The 17487-nt window shown below is 45.3% G+C and overlaps 2 protein-coding genes across 8 annotated transcripts in view; one reads left to right on the top strand and one right to left on the bottom strand.

The window, feature by feature from the left end:
• Positions 1–17487, top strand: part of LOC147638831 (uncharacterized) — a 178871-nt gene that overhangs the window by 108851 nt on the left and 52533 nt on the right. For all 7 annotated transcript variants that reach the window (XR_015263805.1, XM_086784946.1, XM_086784938.1 and 4 more), the window contains exon 8: positions 370–435. Coding sequence is in view for 6 of the 7 variants with exons in the window: in XM_086784946.1 (XP_086641072.1) it covers positions 370–435 (66 nt within the window). In the remaining variant the exon portion in view is untranslated. The remainder of the gene's footprint in view (positions 1–369; positions 436–17487) is intronic.
• LOC147638832 (uncharacterized) lies at positions 10703–12653 on the bottom strand. The gene is made up of 4 exons (XM_086783602.1): positions 11613–12653; positions 11408–11482; positions 11178–11347; positions 10703–11057 (listed from the first exon to the last, which is right to left on the bottom strand). Exons 1-4 carry the CDS (start codon positions 12573–12575, stop codon positions 10703–10705), a joined length of 1563 nt encoding a protein of 520 aa, XP_086639728.1. The 5' UTR covers positions 12576–12653.

Raw genomic sequence — 17487 nt, 5'->3', positions numbered from 1 at the left:
TTATTTAATGTTGAGGTCAGAAATAGTAGTATATACTATATAACGGATAATCCCATGCTACCAGAGTTAATGCCATCATGTAAACATATAGTTAATGCTCTTTTGATATCCTGTTGCACTGGTCTATACACTCGGGAGGAGCTAAATCAGGATCCCTTAGCAAGGGGTTGATAGCTCCCATGATTGGCTTCTTTGCTCCTTGCCAATGCCGAGTTACACATCTGTGTCACATCTCCCCACACAAAACTCTTTACTTTGGTGAGCTTTTTCAAAATTGAACTTTGCAGGTTTTCTTTTGAAGTGTCTACATCAATTAAAAATACTGTTTAGTATTTCCACTTTTTATAAAAGCAAGTACAAATTTTGTAGGGTGTGAACTCAATGCTACTGGAAGCTTTGGATCATCGTCCAGTTGCAGTACGACTTAGCGGTGTGGTAAGTACTTCATACTTATTGGAGAATGGGTTCTTCGTTCTTTAAGAGGTAATAATCTTGTACCTGCACTTTGTCTTTGCACATTTGGTGTCTGCTAAAAAGTCTTACAAAATTTGAAACATTCGAGCATGGAGAGCGCGAAAACATGGCGCATGCTCCACTAACATCTGGGCCACCTGATCCTGCCATCTGGCACTCTTCTGCACAAAAGGTTTACCATGTTCTTCATCAGCCCCTCTTGATCTTCCAAACACCCCTCTCCATCCTGCCATCTGGCACTCTTCTGCACAAAAGTTTTACCATGTTCTTAGTCAGTTCCTCTCGATCCTCCAAACACCCCTCGCCCCACCTCATGCACTCTCTTCACTGTCTCAAATGCTACAAAGCCCAAACACAAAGGAGGGCTATGGATCATGAGGGGTTATTTGTGGAAAACATTTCTCATGCATGTGACTCTTTGGCCCCTTTACCAGCAGTATTGGGGCAATTGTCCTTTACATTTATGAGATATCCAATTTCATTGACAGAGTGGGAAAAGCACTACGATTAGCGACTACAAAAATTAGGGGTTATAGTAATGGAACCTTGGTGGCCAACGGAGTGTTTGTATCCCAGAGAGCTTGGTTCAGGATACCAAGATCGGCGCACAGATTTGGGACACACCTTGTAAGAGGCCTCCTAGGCCTGTCTAATGAAGATCTCCTAAACACACTCCAACACAAGGTTAGAGAAACCAAATAAAAGGGGTGTAGGAAAGCTCACCACCCAACGGTAGGATCAGTACTTCGATCCACCCCTGAGCCAACGGCTAAGGTTCCATTCCACAGAGACATGGCAGTCAGCATTGGTATCCCATACCACCAGTGCCTGCCCACAAGGGCCTTCGGCAAGAGAGAGTGCCATCTGCCATGTCCATTGACACCATTTGGGCATTCTGTGCGCTTTCGACATCCGGACGATCTTTGGACCTATGGACGAGTTCTATAGTGGACATGACGCCTTATGGCAAGGGATTTATGTCTACACCAAGGGTCATGTGGAGTGGCACCTCATGGCAGGGGATTTATGTCTACGCCAAGGGCTAGTAGGTTGGATATATGATGCTGGGGGCTTGTTTTTGCGCCCATATCCACAGTACGGTTCTCCGGTTGGCCTGGGGACGTAATGTATATGCCCTGAATGACCGCCCGTTACAAGCTAAATGAAAGGAGATTGTTCAGCACATTCTTATGTATGGCATACTTGGATGCCTAGAACTCTTTTATTGCCTACAAGATTTGTGTGTTTAGTTTACGTGTAGGGGATGCCCTCTCGTGAACCGTGCGCATAAATCTATATTCTAACCTCGATTGTGGGCTATAGATAGGTGGTGGGTGTGGCTCTAAACTCTTTATTTAAGCTTATTAGAGTTATAGCTCGATTTGTTGATTTGTAGATCAAGATTTCATTAAAGTACGGCCGGACAACTTATAAGTGAGTTTGGGCATCCACGCTTCATTAATGAGTGGGTGGAAAATTTTTGGGCATTTACCCCTTCAGTCGGCAAGGCATCGACCAAGCACTCTCCATTTATGGGAGAGGTGTGGTCTGTGCTGAGATGGACCAGTAGCCAACCTCTATTCTTTTGGAAACCTTATCTCCCTCTGCTTCCTCTCCTTGGAGGGGATGCCTACTTCAAGGAGAGTAAAACATACAAAAATCAGTCTATGTACTATCTTGCTTGCTCTTTGGAAGTTCTTATGTATGAAGGAGCTTGTTCATGGTCAAATAACAAGTATCTAGCCGCGGATTGATCTAATTCTCAACTCTTTTATGGATTTCTACATGATGGCAAGCATTTTGAGCAATTATGTGGTTGACAAATTATTCCAAATGCTGAAACCCTAATTTTGCAAAAATCCTAATTGTGAGAAACCCTTATTTTCCAAAAACCCTAATTCTCATAAAACCCTAATTCAGCAAAAAACCTAATTTAAGTCGGGAGTGCTATGGAGTGTTTCTTCATCACTACTTTGACCTAAAGCTGGAAGGTGTCTATGAATGGCAATCGAATCTTCGGTATGGGCTTCTTGTGTTCTCTAAACCTACTCTACATCCGCATTCTTGGCCATTTAAGGTCTCCTTTGTCTCGGCTTGGCACACACTTGAATGTGTATGGATGCCAGTGGAGCATAGCTGATTGTTGCAAGATATTGGGGATTGGGGAGTGAGGTTCTTCGCGAGGGATGCTGTGTATTCGATCTCTACCCCGACACATGATGTTTGAAATTGATTTCATATGCATAAATGTTGTTGGAAATTTGGCAAAAGCATTGCCCATGGAGCTTGTATGTAAAATTCCTTGATAATATAAATCATGTTACAAGGGGGTCCGCCCTATGGCAGTGTTATTTCAATTTTCAGCACTGCTATCTTGTTTTGTATTGTGCCAAACCACATTGTTTACGAGCATTAATTGTTTAAGTGTGTGTCAAGATTGTGCTCAACCCCGACCGGGGAAATTACATTGGTATCAGAGCCTAGTATCTTTTTTTTTTTTTTTGGAAAAACGATCCTTCTATTAGTTAATAAGAAAACGCCATAAGGCTACAAAGCTCACCTCACCTCCCAGTGGTCATATGGTTGGATCGCGATCTCACGTGTCGTGGGGCCCGTTGAGCTCCGGCCCAGCCCAGTCCCTAGACGACTGGATATGTTTTCAGTAGCTGCCTCTAGAGGTTCAAGAGAGGAGACTCAGCGGGATGAGGGGCAGAGAGTTGATGAGGCAGGACATTGAGGCGGCCATCCCCCGGGAGTGGCGGACTCCAGTACAGGACCCTCCACCTCCACAGTGGATGGGCGTCTTTACTCGGCATGAGATCCTTCTAGCGGTCTGCGGCTCAGCAGAGAGAGTCGCCCCACTCACCTTTGAGGTGGGAGAGGGAGGCCAGCTTCAGAGGACCCGACTAGATTTGGATGAGTTCCAGGGTTGTATCTTTCAGAGGGTGCGGGTGGTCGGCTTTCATCAGAGACAGTGGCATGTAGACCCCTCACCGGCCTCGATAGGGGAGGACTATTCTTGGAGATTATGGGCTTGGGACAGCAGGCCTCTTATTCGCCTTCAGTGGGATCCAAGCGAGTGGCTTTGGCGAGATCCCTACTCGGCCCCTACCAGGCCAGGCACCCCCTTTTTTCAGTACACAGCGAGGCTGGGGCGGCGGATTCAGAGGCACAGGATAGCGGGCACCCCGGCGGCGGCCGAGCATTGGCGGCGACAGGGGCTCTCCCCTGCCTTCCTTAGGGACTCCTGGCAGCGCCTTTGGGCCAGCTTCCGGCCCCGAAAGGTGACGCTTTTTCTCTGGCTTACAGCGCATAGAGGACTGGCTGTGGGGGCTTGGCTAGCTTTTGGCAGACACCCAGCGTCCTGTCCTCGGTGCGGCCATGCACAAGAGTCGCAGCGGCACTGCTTATGGGATTGCCCACAGGCACAGCAGGTCTGGCAGCACGCTCTCAGGATGGTTTTTGCAGGCTCGCCAGGTGAGATGATGGTGACGTGGGGCGCGGTGGCTTGGGCCACGGACAGCGGCCCGGCCCTTGGATATGAGGACGTCCCTGGCAGTGTGACCATCCAGGTCTCTGACAGGGCGATGGCGGTGGTTCCGACGCCAGACTTCTCTTCGGCAGTCTCCCAGGAGGGGGACGGGCACAGATGGGAGATGATCAGCAGCATGACGGCTTGGCACATATGGAGAGCCCGATGCAGGGAGGCCATAGACCGCCAGGCGACTCCACCGGCGGAGGTCATACAGGCCCTCTGGGTGGACATCATTCACACCTTGAGAGGATACTGGGGGAAACTTCAGGGCGACTCGGATCGCATGAGAGGTCGCCGCAAGGCGTTCCTCCGCACTTGGCAGCCTGGCCCTTTCCTCATCGCGAGGGGCGAGGATGTCACTTGGCACTACAGGCCTCCAGTTTGGCTCTTCTCACCTCCCGCATGTACACTACTAGGTAGCCCCCCCCCAGAGAGCGGCCAGCCACGAGGGTGGAGCTCCGGTGTTCACTGTGTTTATTATCAGAGCCTAGTATCTTCCTCCTTTCTGTGTGGAAGACAATTCTATCATGCACACACTAACTGTTAGTGTTTTTAAGCATTATGGCCAGCCATGTAGGTAGTGGTGTGCATGATCATGCAAGAAGACAAGCGCACGAGACGACGACCATATGGGTGATAATGTACATCATGGAACACATGCTAGTGAAGAAGACCATGCTGAAAATGTAATCCATGTATTCGCTGGTGGTTATGCACAAGAGGGACAACTGTCCCATGGTAAAGGAGAAGACTATGGTGTCTATGTACATGAGGGACAACCGTCCCGTGCAAAGAGAGAGTGCAAGACACTAATGAGCAAGAGAGAGTGTATATTGAAATTGAGAATCTCAAGAGATAGGTTCGAGAAAGAGAAGCTCAATTGAAGAGTTTGCATGAAGATTCGGGTCTGAAGCAAGCTTTGGATGTACAAAGGCAAATTGCTTTTATGGATGATGCCTTGGAAACTGTTGCATCGCATCTGGGTGTGAACCCGAGAGGTTGCTTTCTCTTTTCTCAAAAATACAGGTGATGTAGAGGAAGGAAGAGGAGGTGAGCTAATGTTTAAAAATCCACCTTCTGTGAACCCTCTTTGAGCCACTTCCGCAAAGCTGAAATCTATTGTACGCCAAGAAAGAGATGAGGTGTCAGCTACTACTCGCCATGCCTCTTCCACATATGGTACACCCTCTCACAGGTATGCTTCTTCACTTTCAGGTGCACATCATAGGGAGCTAGCTCATGTTTCGGCCTCTACGAGAATGGAACCAAAGCGTTATGTTCCACATCCAGATAAAGGAAAAAGAAGGGTTGAAACAGGTGAAGAAGATGTGCATCATAAGAAGAAGCCTAAAGAGTGCAAGCAAGGCTTTGGCCTTTATCTCCCAGTTTGAGATTGCATTTCATGAGGGTGAATTTTTAAAAACTTGGGCATGTGGGAATGTATATGAAGGGTACTGCTGCACATTGGTGGTTGGTGGAGAAGCTTTCCGGCAACACCATTGCCACATGGGCTGAATGTAAGAGTAAGTTTTTGCCTCCCAACTTTGCCAAAAACATACGCAAAAAGTGGGATTGGTTGGATCAAAAAGAGGGGGAATCAATTACCTCGTATGTATCAAATTTTTGGAAAGTACTTATTGGAGGTAATCCCCTATAGGAAGATTGATGAAGAGGAGAAGAAGAGAAAGTTTGAGGCGGGCGTTCAACCCATCTTTCAACATGGGCTTGAAATTTACCCGAATCAAACTTTGTAGCAGGTAATAAATTCAGCTTTGGCCTCTGAGCAACTCAATGTCAAATGGGTGCAATCCAAAATTGATATAAGCATGGGAAAAGGCAAGGGAAAAGCTGGTTTTAATATGCATAAGGGTGGAGAAGGGACTTTAAAGATGCCAAAGGTGCTCCAAAAGCTGAAAATGTACAAGAGAAGAAGCCATGGAACTCTTTTTCCCAGAAAAAAAGAAGAAGCCATGGAACAAGAGGAGCACATATGGGTTGTCTCAGCAACAAAGAGCGCAATACATAAGAGAAGGTAAATGCTTTAAGTGTGGTAGAAAAGACCACATATCCCCTCAATGTACTAACAAAGGGAATAAAGAAGAAGCACCCAAAGTGCATGTGAATATGGTGCCCAATGTGCAGGTTAATATGGGTCATGCAAGTAAGGATAGAGTGGTATGTAAAGCGCGGGGACAACTTAAAGATCAGCCCGCCCTATTTATGTTTGATGATTGCTCTACTGACAACTTCATCTCCATTCAAGTAGCTGTTGCTTTGGGGATTGAAGTGGGAGACATGAGATCCGAAATACATGCATGTTGAGCTTTTGTGTAGAAGGGTGTGAAGGTCATCCACTCATTGGAAAGCTGCGAATTCACATCCAAGGCTACCTTGAGTGTCGACCCCATGAGAACTTTCTTATTGTGCCTGTCAATGGATGCGATGTATTTCTTGGCAAACTTGGCATGCTTGCCTTGAGCCCCGCAAGAACCACAAGACAAGTAAGCTTTCTTTTATGTATAAAGCCGAAGCCGAGAGCATCTTATAGAGCTGGCACATCGGGTGATACTATCCCCGTTGTATCTCATGTACAAATCAATAAAGCAATGAAAAAGAGTGTTTCTTCGTACTTGGTTTTTGTAGGTGATGATGTGAACATAGCAATGTCCATCTTGATTCTCTTATTCATGATAGACTGAATTGGCTGAGTGAGTATAGAGATTTCTTTGTAGACACATTACCAAATGAATTGCCTCCTTCTCAGTCAGGGGATCACCAGATTGATTTATTTCCAGGTAGTTCGCCTCCTAATAGGTCGGCATATCGTGTTAGTGCTTGCCAACAAGAGGAGATCATGAAACAAGTTGGGGAACTCCTAGACAAGGGTTTAGTGCGACCAAGCTCTTCGCCATTTTGCTCACCCATTCTTCTCGTGCAGAAGAATGGGTGAGAAGAAGGATGGTTCATTTCATATGTGTATGAATTACACATATCCTTCTTCTCGTGCAGAAGAAGGATGGTTCATTTCATATGTGTATGAATTACAGGGCACTAAATAAGATAAGCATCAAGAATTGGTTTCCCATACCAAGGATTGATGATATCGTAGATAAATTGGATGGTTCATCATGTTTTAGTGGTAGTGATCTCAAGAGCGGCTATCATCAAGTGAGAGTGACCCCTCAAGATATACACAAAACTACTTTTCGCACATCTTTTGGTCTTTATGAATATTTGGTCATGCCATTCGGACTTACAATGCTATGGCTACTTTTAACCGAATGATGGACCGAATTTTCAGAAACCATAGGGCTTTCACAAGTGTATTCTTTGATGACATTTTGGTGTTTTCGAAGAATGAGGAAGAGCACAAGATGCACTTGAGAGTGGTCTTTGAAGAACTGAGGAAACACAAGCTTATGATCATGTCACTGTTGGATCAACGACTATGGAGGCTTGTGTACTACAATTGTCACGACTATGACACTGATGGAGATATGGAGAGAGAGTATACATGACTAAGATTGGGCACAAAGTACAATGTTTGCTTAATTGTTTTGTGAGTACATTGATGCCCCTTTTATGGGCTGAAAGTACAACCTCTTCTTTGACCTTATTAAATGAGGTGTGACATCATTGCTTACCTTGAGGGAAGATTCCTAGCCTAGCAGAATGTTCCCACACTTAACTCCGATTTCCCAGCACCCCCCTTCCGAGTGGAGGAGTGGTGAGACCCTTAATGCAAAAAAGTTTCATTACCTACTCTCCTTTCTAGTCCCCCCTCGGCTGATTCAGCACTCAACACCTCCCATGTTGTGGTAACAAAATCTTGAGTAAACCTAGGTAGAGTATAGCAATTATTCTTTGTTACCTCCCCTTACTCTTGACTAGGGTTTATGAAATGTCATAGTTTGGAACATACAAAATAAAGGAAAATTACACATTTCGGGGGATGACGCGGGCAGAGGATCTTTATTGACTCAAACACACATAGCTAAAACATAAAAATCTGGAAGTTGCAGGGACTTCCTATGCATAATGTTTGTTGGTGTAGATCCTCTTCTGGTGTAATGCCAAGCAGTGGATGCTTGGCTCATCATTTTAGGCCAGGGACTCTCAATGTGTTGGTGGAGGCTTCAATTTGATAAAAGAGGTGTTAGATTAAAGAAGCCCTAAAATCTGTCGACTACAGTGGCTTCAATTGAGTGCCAATGCCTCAATTTCTCAGAAAGCCAGAGTCAAAAGGCTATCCTTTTTGTGAGTTGTAGATCTGGTGAGTGGCGCATATGAATGCTGACGTGGCTTAGGGGATGCGACGAAACCTTTCTAGTCGATGCTGATGGCGAAGGCGTCGTCAAAGCCTTCTTAATAAGCCTTTTTGTAAGGCTTTAATAAGTCTTACTATTTAAATAAAAACATGGGCGCTGGCCGCGTGGATGAAGGCAGTGTCGACAGTGGCAAAAGCGCAAACGGTGAATGCTAGAAGGGTTGTGGTCAGTGGTGGTTGGCGCTCCCAATGGATGTGGGCGTTGACTACTGCTGTTGTTATCTTAGAGAGGCAGTCTAATGAGGTGGAGGAGAAAATGCAAAGCATGTGAGATGTTGGATTAATGGCTATGAAGGCTTCTGTAATACAGCCGTCATGACTATGACAATGATGGAGATATGGAGAGAAAGAGAGAGTATAGGACTAAGATTGGGCACAAAATACACTGTTTGCTTAATTGATTTGTGAATACATTGGTGCCCCTTTTATGGGCTGAAAGTACGACCTCTTCTGTGAGCTTATGAAATGAGATGTGACATCACTGCTTACCTCAAGGGAAGATTCCTAGGCTAAGAGATTGTTCTCACACTTAACTCCGACTCCCCAAGAAACCCCCCTTCGGAGTGAAGGAGTGGTGAGACCCTTATGCAAAAAAGTTTCATTACATACTCTGCTTTCAAGTTTCCCGCCACCCCCCCAACCCCCCCAAACCCACCCCCCCCCCCCCCCCCCCTCGGCTGATTCACCACTCAACACCTCCTGTGTTGTGGTAACAAATTCCCGAGTAATTCTTTGTTAGTCACATGCGGAAGCTCTGGGAGTCTTCTTTCAGCCCTGAACACTTTTCCTAGAACAACCTAATGCAAAACACAAGCAAGAGAGATAAGAGAGAGAGATAGCTGAGTTTCAATATATTCATATAGTATAAAAAGGGAGTACAATTCTTGCTAGCCATAGGCTGTCTTGAAAAGGTGGAAAACACCTATCTAGTTGCTTATCTATTGACTCATCCCACAAGGGACTGAATTCCTACAAAGAGCTCAGCCTATTGCTATTTATAGGCCCTTGAAGAACATCTGGACTGGCCAACAAATCCTTGGACAAAACACCCCCACTTGCTGCAGCCGACACAGAGAATTCTCATTAAATGCTGGCCAACATCCTTCTAGGCTTTTCCAACGTCTTCCTTGCCCATGCCTAGCTGTTGTAGCTCTAAACTCTGGTCCTAAAAGTCCTGTTTATATGCTGCCCTTCAAGAAATAGCCTTGGAATGAGCATGCACATGTCTTGCACATGACATCCCCCTTTTCTCAACTTGATGACGAGATTCGAAGTTCTAACCTTGGATGACTGTCATCACCCCTTTGTCTCCTCATGGATTCCCTAACTTGTCATCCGTTCCTTCCTGGCAACCTTTTCATTGAAAACCTGCCCAGTCTCCAAATCCACTCCAAATGTGATGAAGATCTGGGCATCTGTGTTCCACCTTGTCCCCTAGCCCTTCATGACGTGTCCCTGAACACTTTTTTTGGTCTTCTTTTCCTGAGTATTGAGTCTGGCACTCTCACTCCACCCCTTGGAGGATCAGCCTCCCTTGGAACCTTGCTTGAAAGCATTTTCTAGTATGCCCCAAGTGGCATCCGATTCACAGGATTGCCATTCCCCTTGGGTCTTGTGGAACACCACAACGAACCTCCAGGAACTTCTTCGATGTCTTGTGTTACTCTTCTTGGAGTGTGCACCTTCATCTGGGATGACTGCATCAATGTTTAGCCTTGCTGAGCCTGATGCTTTGATACCAACGTCACATGCGAAAGCTCTAGGAGTCTTCTTTCATCCCTAAACTAGGTTGCATGAAAGGTTTCTGATAGGGAAACGTTATAGGACAGGAAACGTGAGGAAATGGCAAACCTATGTGGATGGAAACGCCGAGGGTAGGTTGAGTTTCAAAGCCAATATACATTGCATGTCTTGTGTTACTCTTCTTGGAGTGTGCACCTTCATCTGGGACTGCATCAATGTTTAGCCTTGCTGAGCCTGATGCTTTGATACCAACGTCACATGCGAAAGCTCTAGGAGTCTTCTTTCATCCCTAAACTAGGTTGCATGAAAGGTTTCTGATAGGGAAATGTTATAGGACAGGAAACGTGAGGAAATGGCAAACCTTTGTGGATGGAAACGCCGAGGGTAGGTTGAGTTTCAAAGCCAATATACATTGCATAACATAAACGAAACATTAAAACCACATTTAAAAGAAAGACTTGCTCCGAGTTTCTCATGAATCAAACATTGGGAGACAAATACATGAGTGCCAAACACATACGTGACATATCAATGACATGATACAGTTACATAGATTCCACAATTTCATCATCAAGTAGATCCTCAATACATGCTTCTAAAGCATCCTCCTCTGATACATCCCACTATTGGCATGGCCCTGAGATGTAGGAAGCCTCCTTCCTAGATATTAACCTGAGGTTGCTATGCACATATATTAGGTCCTCAGCTTTCTTATGACCTAGTCGATTGCGATTAACCGAATGAATAAACCCATAAGTAGACCAATTGCACTCGCAAGCTGAGGCATTGGACACCTGAGACAACACCCGAATGGCCAATCTTTGCAAATGTGGAGCATCTGTGCCATGATTCTCCCACCATGCAATAGGAGACATTGTTTGCATAGTTTGTGCACCGTCACCAAAGTCCCCCTTCAATCCAATGTAATCGGACAATTTTTCCTTGTATTTTGACTTCTTAGCAAGATCTTTGCCAACCCTATCCAATGTCTTTCTTCACCCTCTCATCACATCCTTGTCAGTATGTGGCTTCTTTTAAAACCATCTTGGATTGAGAAGGAAAGCTGTTGCATGAAGAGGTTAATGCATCATTTCCCACCTTTCTTGCGCAAGTGCTTGGATCTCCTCATAATGAGAATCCCCCTCTATCTCTTCTTTGAATAGCTCCCTAATCTTCTCTAGTATGTGATCAATGCCTTCATACACAACACCCGTGCATGGCTTATCTTTGTCGACCATGCGAAGCATGGCCATAACTAGCCACAAAACCTTCACATACATCTCCACATTAGTCCAAAATGCATCTGACAAGATACTATTTTCAATTACCTTTGCTGGCTCATTACGGGCCTTCCAAGCATCCCGCTCATCATTTGTAACAAGATACTTGAGTGAACCCTTTACCTTCACTAGTGGATGCAACATAATGAAGTTAGAGGCAAACCGTGTATCCCCTGGCCTGATTAGCTTGACTTTGGAGAGCTTACCAAACATGGCTCTTGTGGCATCATGATTTGTAATAAATTGCTGAAACCTCCTTGTCGCTTGTGATTGCCTCCTCCATCCAAGTGATAGCGGCCAGATCCTTCAACAACAAATTCAAGCAGTGAGTTGCACAAGGAGTCCAAAAAATATGAGGGAACTCCTCGCCCACCAAGTGTCCTACAAGCTTGCAATTTGCTGCATTGTCCGTGATAATCTGCACCACGTTCTCAATGCCTACTTCCCTGATGATATCCTTCAAAGCCTCTGCAATAAACTGTCTTGTTTTTTGACTCCCGCTGGTGTCAACAGATTTCTTAAACACAACACCCCTTGCAGTTGAGACCATAAAATTAAGGAGTGGCCTCTTAGCTATGTCTGTCCATCCATCATAGACTATGGAGCAACCATAATGAGGCCAAGTAGACCCAACGATAGAGAGACGGGAACATACCCTTGATCTTTCGTTGTCTAGAAGTGTGGTCCGCATCTTCTCCTCGTTGGGAGGCTTGTATCCTTTGCCAAAAGATGCTATTGCTGACACCATTGCATGGAAATACGGGGAGCGAGCCAATGCAAAAGCAAGACCAAACGTGTAGAAGAAACGAATCATCGCCTCATCTACCTCCTCTCTGGACTGCTCCTTGAACATGCCTTGCAAAGAGGGTTGTGTAACTTGTGGCACCAATGTCTTCTTGGTTGCACCATGCTGAGTCTTTTGCTTCTTGAGAGAACTCTCATGGTCCTCCCGAACCATATTTGCCCGGTCTTCAAGAGTAACCTTGCAGCAAACCTGAATACGTTCCCTTATTATGCCAAGCAAATGGGCTCGCACTCGAGGATAGGAGCCAGCAAACTCAATCTTGCAGAAGCTACACTTCCATTTCTTGCTTCCCCCTTTATTCAATGCGGCTATAGGAGTGACATACTTCCAAAGGGGCTTAGGGGTAACTGGTGGTTTGGGCTTGAATGGGTTCACAAGAGGCACTGCGGAAGTCGATGGTGAGGAAAACATTGTCGGAGTCACCTAAATGCAAGGGCTCTTCTTGTTCGAGGTGGGTTTTTTCGCTCAGACTCAAGAGTCTTGGTGCAGAGCCACTCTGGAACCAGCACAATCTCAATGCATTTGCAATTCAAGGCTCTTTTTCGAATAGCATCAGGTAGTGAGAGAGTTTTTGATGTCAAGGGGGCATTTGCAAGATGAGAAAAGCACGGTTCTTGGGGCACAGTGAAAGCACAAGCACGGGAGAGGTTTGGTTTGGTTAGCTGAACCAATCTTCTCTTCCTGCATGAACCGTGTAGGCGTGCAGGTGCGCACGGGAGAGTGCAGGAGTGCAGGTGGGCTAGGAAGCAAAAAAAAGGTAGAGAACGTGTGCTGCGAAGGAAAAAACATAGCTTAGATCCCCCCCCCCCCCCCCCATCTCTGCCACGTGGCCAATTTTTAGCTGTTTTGCCCAACCAATCTCTGCCACGTGGCCAATTTTTAGCCATTTTTTAAAAGGTAATTTTGGATTTTTAAAAGGAGGCAAACCTTTGAAAAAATGCCGTTTCCCTCACGTTTCCAACGTGGGAAACGTGCGCACAAGCCAAGAAACAGGGAAACGACGTTTCGCCGCCTCCAACCCACGTTTCCTGCAACGAAGTTCCTAAACACTTTTCGTGGAACAACTTGATTCAAAACGCAAGCAAGAGATGGAGAGGAGAGAGTGAGAGATTACTAAGTTTCTATATATTTATATAGTACAAAAAGGAAGTACAATTCTTGCTAGACATAGGCTGCCTTGAAAAGGTGGAAAACACCTATCTAGTTCCTAATCTACTGACTCAGTCCACAAGGGACTGAATGCCTACAAAGAGCTCAGCCTATTTATAGGCCCTTGAAGCTTATCTGGACTGGCCGACCTGCTGTTGGGTAGGTCCCTGGACAAAACACCCCCACTTGCTACAGTCGACACAGAGAATCCTCATTAAATGTTGGCCAACAGCCTCCTAGGACAATGTCTTCCTTGCCCATGCCTAGCTACTGTAGCTCCAAACTCTGGTCCTAAAAGTCATGTTTATCTGCTACTCTTCAAAAAATATTCCTGGAATGAGCATGCACATGACAGATCAATGGCAAAAAGAGTGAATTCTTTTTTTCAGAGATTCACTCTCTTGGTCACATAATATCTAAATATGGCGTGCGAATGGATCCTGCAAAGATCCAAGTCATTAAGGATTGGCCGCAACTCAAATCTATTCATGAGATATGCAGTTTCCTTGGTTTATGTTCATACTATAGGAGGTTCATATTTCACTTTGGAATGATTTTTTTTGTAGAGTCGATGTCGAGGCTGAGTGTGTCTCTACCCCGGATCCCAGCCAGGCCTCTCTCCTGACCCTCGGAGGGAAGCTGTCGGAATGCAAGTCAGTCTCCAAGGGACCTTGCAAGTCCTATGCTCAACGCTCCCCATGATACATGTGGTCGGGTCCCCAACATATGGCCAGTGGGTAAACAGATTAGGGGGTTCCAAATCAGGGGTTGTCGAAGACTCTCCACTGAGGCTACCGGAGCTAACTGCTGAAGGGCCGGCCTTGTAAGGTTTCCCTCCTTCCAAAATAGGGGAAACACTTAAGATAGTCTACTAAGTCTTAGCTTGGAGAAAATTTCCTACTCGTCGAGACCTTGACCATGTAAAGATTCAAGGATACGATTTGTAGGTAAGACCTAGTCCTATCTCGCATGTCAAATTAAATGTCAAATTACCCATAGGGTAATCGATCATAATTTGGGCAACTACTAATCTTGATTCCTAGAGACAACGCTTTTTTCCTCATCTATGCAAGGCACAGCCGCTGGCCTAGTCTCCTAGAATAGAGTTACCCGAGAACCTATTTATCTAGCGTAGGGCTTTCACTTAATCTGTTGGAAAGCTACTTGACTAATCGGGTCCACCCGTCCGTAGGATGGTGCTGTCGGGAGATTCCATCCTCCCACTTTCCACCATACTCACACGTCAATTTGTTTTCTAATTAATCCTACACACTATTTGACATAAATAAACATTTTTCCTAATTAAGTCCCTTTTCACAAGGTTCGTTAAAACAACCTTTACCTACAATACAATAATGCCAAAGACAAGATTTATATAATAAAAAAAAGTTTATACATGAATCAATTCCATACAAGCCAAACCGGCTCTCTCATTCTTTTCCTTTATACTACTGATAATCTAGAATTCGGCCTTCCAGCCTCTACATGCTGGGCAAAACCCTACGGGACCATACATCTCATCTGGCGAGGACTCAAGCCGGCCTGTCGCCCTCTCAGGCTTCGTCGCTTGATCCTCCCGCCCCTCAGAGGGATGTCTATGCACTAGGGTGGGCTTATTTACCGCACTAGGGTGGGCCCTCAGAACTAGACAGCATCACAATCTCTTGCCTCAATCGGCAAACCTTATTCTTCCAATGGTATGAGGGATACCATGGGCCAATCCGGGGCTTTGCTAACGACGCTGCCCGGCTACACAAGCACGGAACGGAGTTAGCATCGAAGCCAAGAAAAACCTGCACTCTTTCTCTTAAGGATAACAATTTCAATACAAATCATTGAATACAGCATCACTTCAAATAGTAGCTTCATATATTTTTTTTCAAAGGAAAAGATACAGATCTTCTTTCTTCGTTTATTGACATTAATATTAAAGAAACACTTTTTTTAAAAGATAACCAAGCTAACCTAGCCACCGGTCCCTTGTGGAGCTTGCAATGGGAGGGTTGGAGCCGCATTAGGAGCATCTTCTCCAAACTCATTGTTGCGTGCTCCTCCCGAGGCGATATTCTTGCGTTTCCGGGATGGGGCCATCTTGAATGTCGCCTTGTTGTGCTCGATGCTGCGATCGTAATGCTTCAGTCGGATCTTGATTCGGAGATCGTTTGCTCACTCTATGGGCCAGAAACTGCAGTATGCGAACTTTCTCTACGGTAGAAAACCTCTTGCTAAAGTCCAGGCAAATTGGGGGGGGGGGGGGGGTGGAGAAGAGCTAAGGACACTCTCTTCACAAGGGTGGGCTGGCTGAAAATGGACCTATCTGAGAGTTGGCAGATTAGGGGTTGCTGAGAGGGGGGTGCAAGGGACGGTTGCAGGTACTGCAGCAAGTACAGTGTGCAGGCGCAGACTGTTTGCTGGCGGTACGACTTTTTGCAAGGTATTCTCTACGCAAAAATGCATGCTGGCCATGGAGTACCCGTGGGTTTATATAGCTGTGGGATACGGGTGTGGGAGCAAAGTACGGTTGAAAGGACGGTGTACCGTCAAAGTGTGCCAATCAGTGGTCTGCATGGGCTTGGGAAAAGATACGGTGGCGGTGCACAAGCAAAGGAGTGGTACGCATGTACCCTTTTGGCCAGAGGCAGCATCGATGTCCACGTGGCGATGCGTGTGGACCATACAGTGGGTAGTCGGCCTTTGGTCCTTACGCGGCCATTGTACGGGTGTCCTAGTGAGTGTGTACGGTCCTTTTTGGGACAGGGTCCCCAAATTTGGGATGCTAGCCTCAATTTGCGTGTCAGACCGTCCGGGGAGTGAAATTCTTTTTCGGTGAAAATGGCCGGGATGTTTCCCTCATCGTTGGGGTGCAGACCGCGTCAATCGGACGCTGATCGTGCATTTATTAAGGTTTGAAGGCCGTCCTTTTTTAACTAGAAATAACTAAATTTCGCGTATAAGCTTGATCCGGTGTCTGTTTTGGATGCTGTAAAACCCTATATTAGGGTAAAATCGCGCGCAGATTCCAAATTTGGACTGGGAATCTGAAGATTCTTAGTAGAAATGGCTCGTTTATAAAATCATTGATTTTTACACCATAAAAACTCATAAATTCATCTATTACATGGACATTTCTTTATTAATGAAGATGGGCATGTTACATCCTTCCCCCCTTAAAGAAATCCAGATGTTCTCATCTCGTCATGAATTGGGGATAATCCTTTAAGAGTGTAGCTTCATCTTCCCAAGTTGCATCCTCTTCAGGGTAATCTTTCCAGTGTACTAGATGTTCTACAAGAGTTCTATTTCGGAGTTGCCTTTCTCTAGAATCTCAAGGACTCCTTGAGTAGGGGTTACAACTTGTTCATTATCAAGAATATGATCGAGACTGGGTACATAAGGTTTTAACAAACTTACATAACAAACTTACATGAAATACATTGTGGATTTTGATATGGGCTGGGAGCTGGAGTTTATAGGCACTTTTACCTAGATACTTGATAACTGTGTAGGGACCACAATACCTAGGGCTGAGCTTCTTATATTTCCCAAGTGATAGAGAACTTCGTTTGGGTCGCACTCGTAGAAGAACTTTGTCGCCTTCTTTGAAGATCCTTTTAGACCTCTTGGTGTCGGCATAATGCTTTTGCCGATCTTGAACACCTTTAATATCTTTTTGGATTGCCTTGGTCTGTTCCTCCATCTCTTCGAACATTTTACTGGATGCCTCAACTCTTATGGTCGGATCAGAGAAATTTAGAGGAGATAAGCATTCTTGCCCATAGAGTGCTTTGAATGGTGACATTCCTATGCGCTGATGATAAGATGTATTGTAGGCAAATTCTACCAGAGGAAGATATTGAATCCATCTTCTTGGTTTCCGTCCATAATATGCTCTGAGAATGTCTTCAATTACCTAATTGACTCTCTCAGTCTGGCCATCAGTCTCTGGATGATAAGCTGTGCTAAAGCAAAGTTGAATGCCCAAGGCTTGAAATAAGGACTGCCAGAGCTTTGAAGTGAAGTCAGAATCCCGGTCACTTACTATCCTCTTTGGGAGACCATGAAGTTTGATTACTTCCTTGATAAATAATCGAGCAACATCAAAAGCTTTGAAGGTCTTCTTTGCTGGTATAAGATTAGCTACTTTGGTAACTAAGTCCACTACTACCAGAATGGA

The sequence above is a fragment of the Cibotium barometz genome, chromosome 4 (assembly GCF_041138505.1).
Source record: "Cibotium barometz isolate CiBa-2024 chromosome 4, ASM4113850v1, whole genome shotgun sequence".
Taxonomy (NCBI): domain Eukaryota; kingdom Viridiplantae; phylum Streptophyta; class Polypodiopsida; order Cyatheales; family Cibotiaceae; genus Cibotium; species Cibotium barometz.
This window is presented reverse-complemented; position numbering and strand designations above follow the sequence as displayed.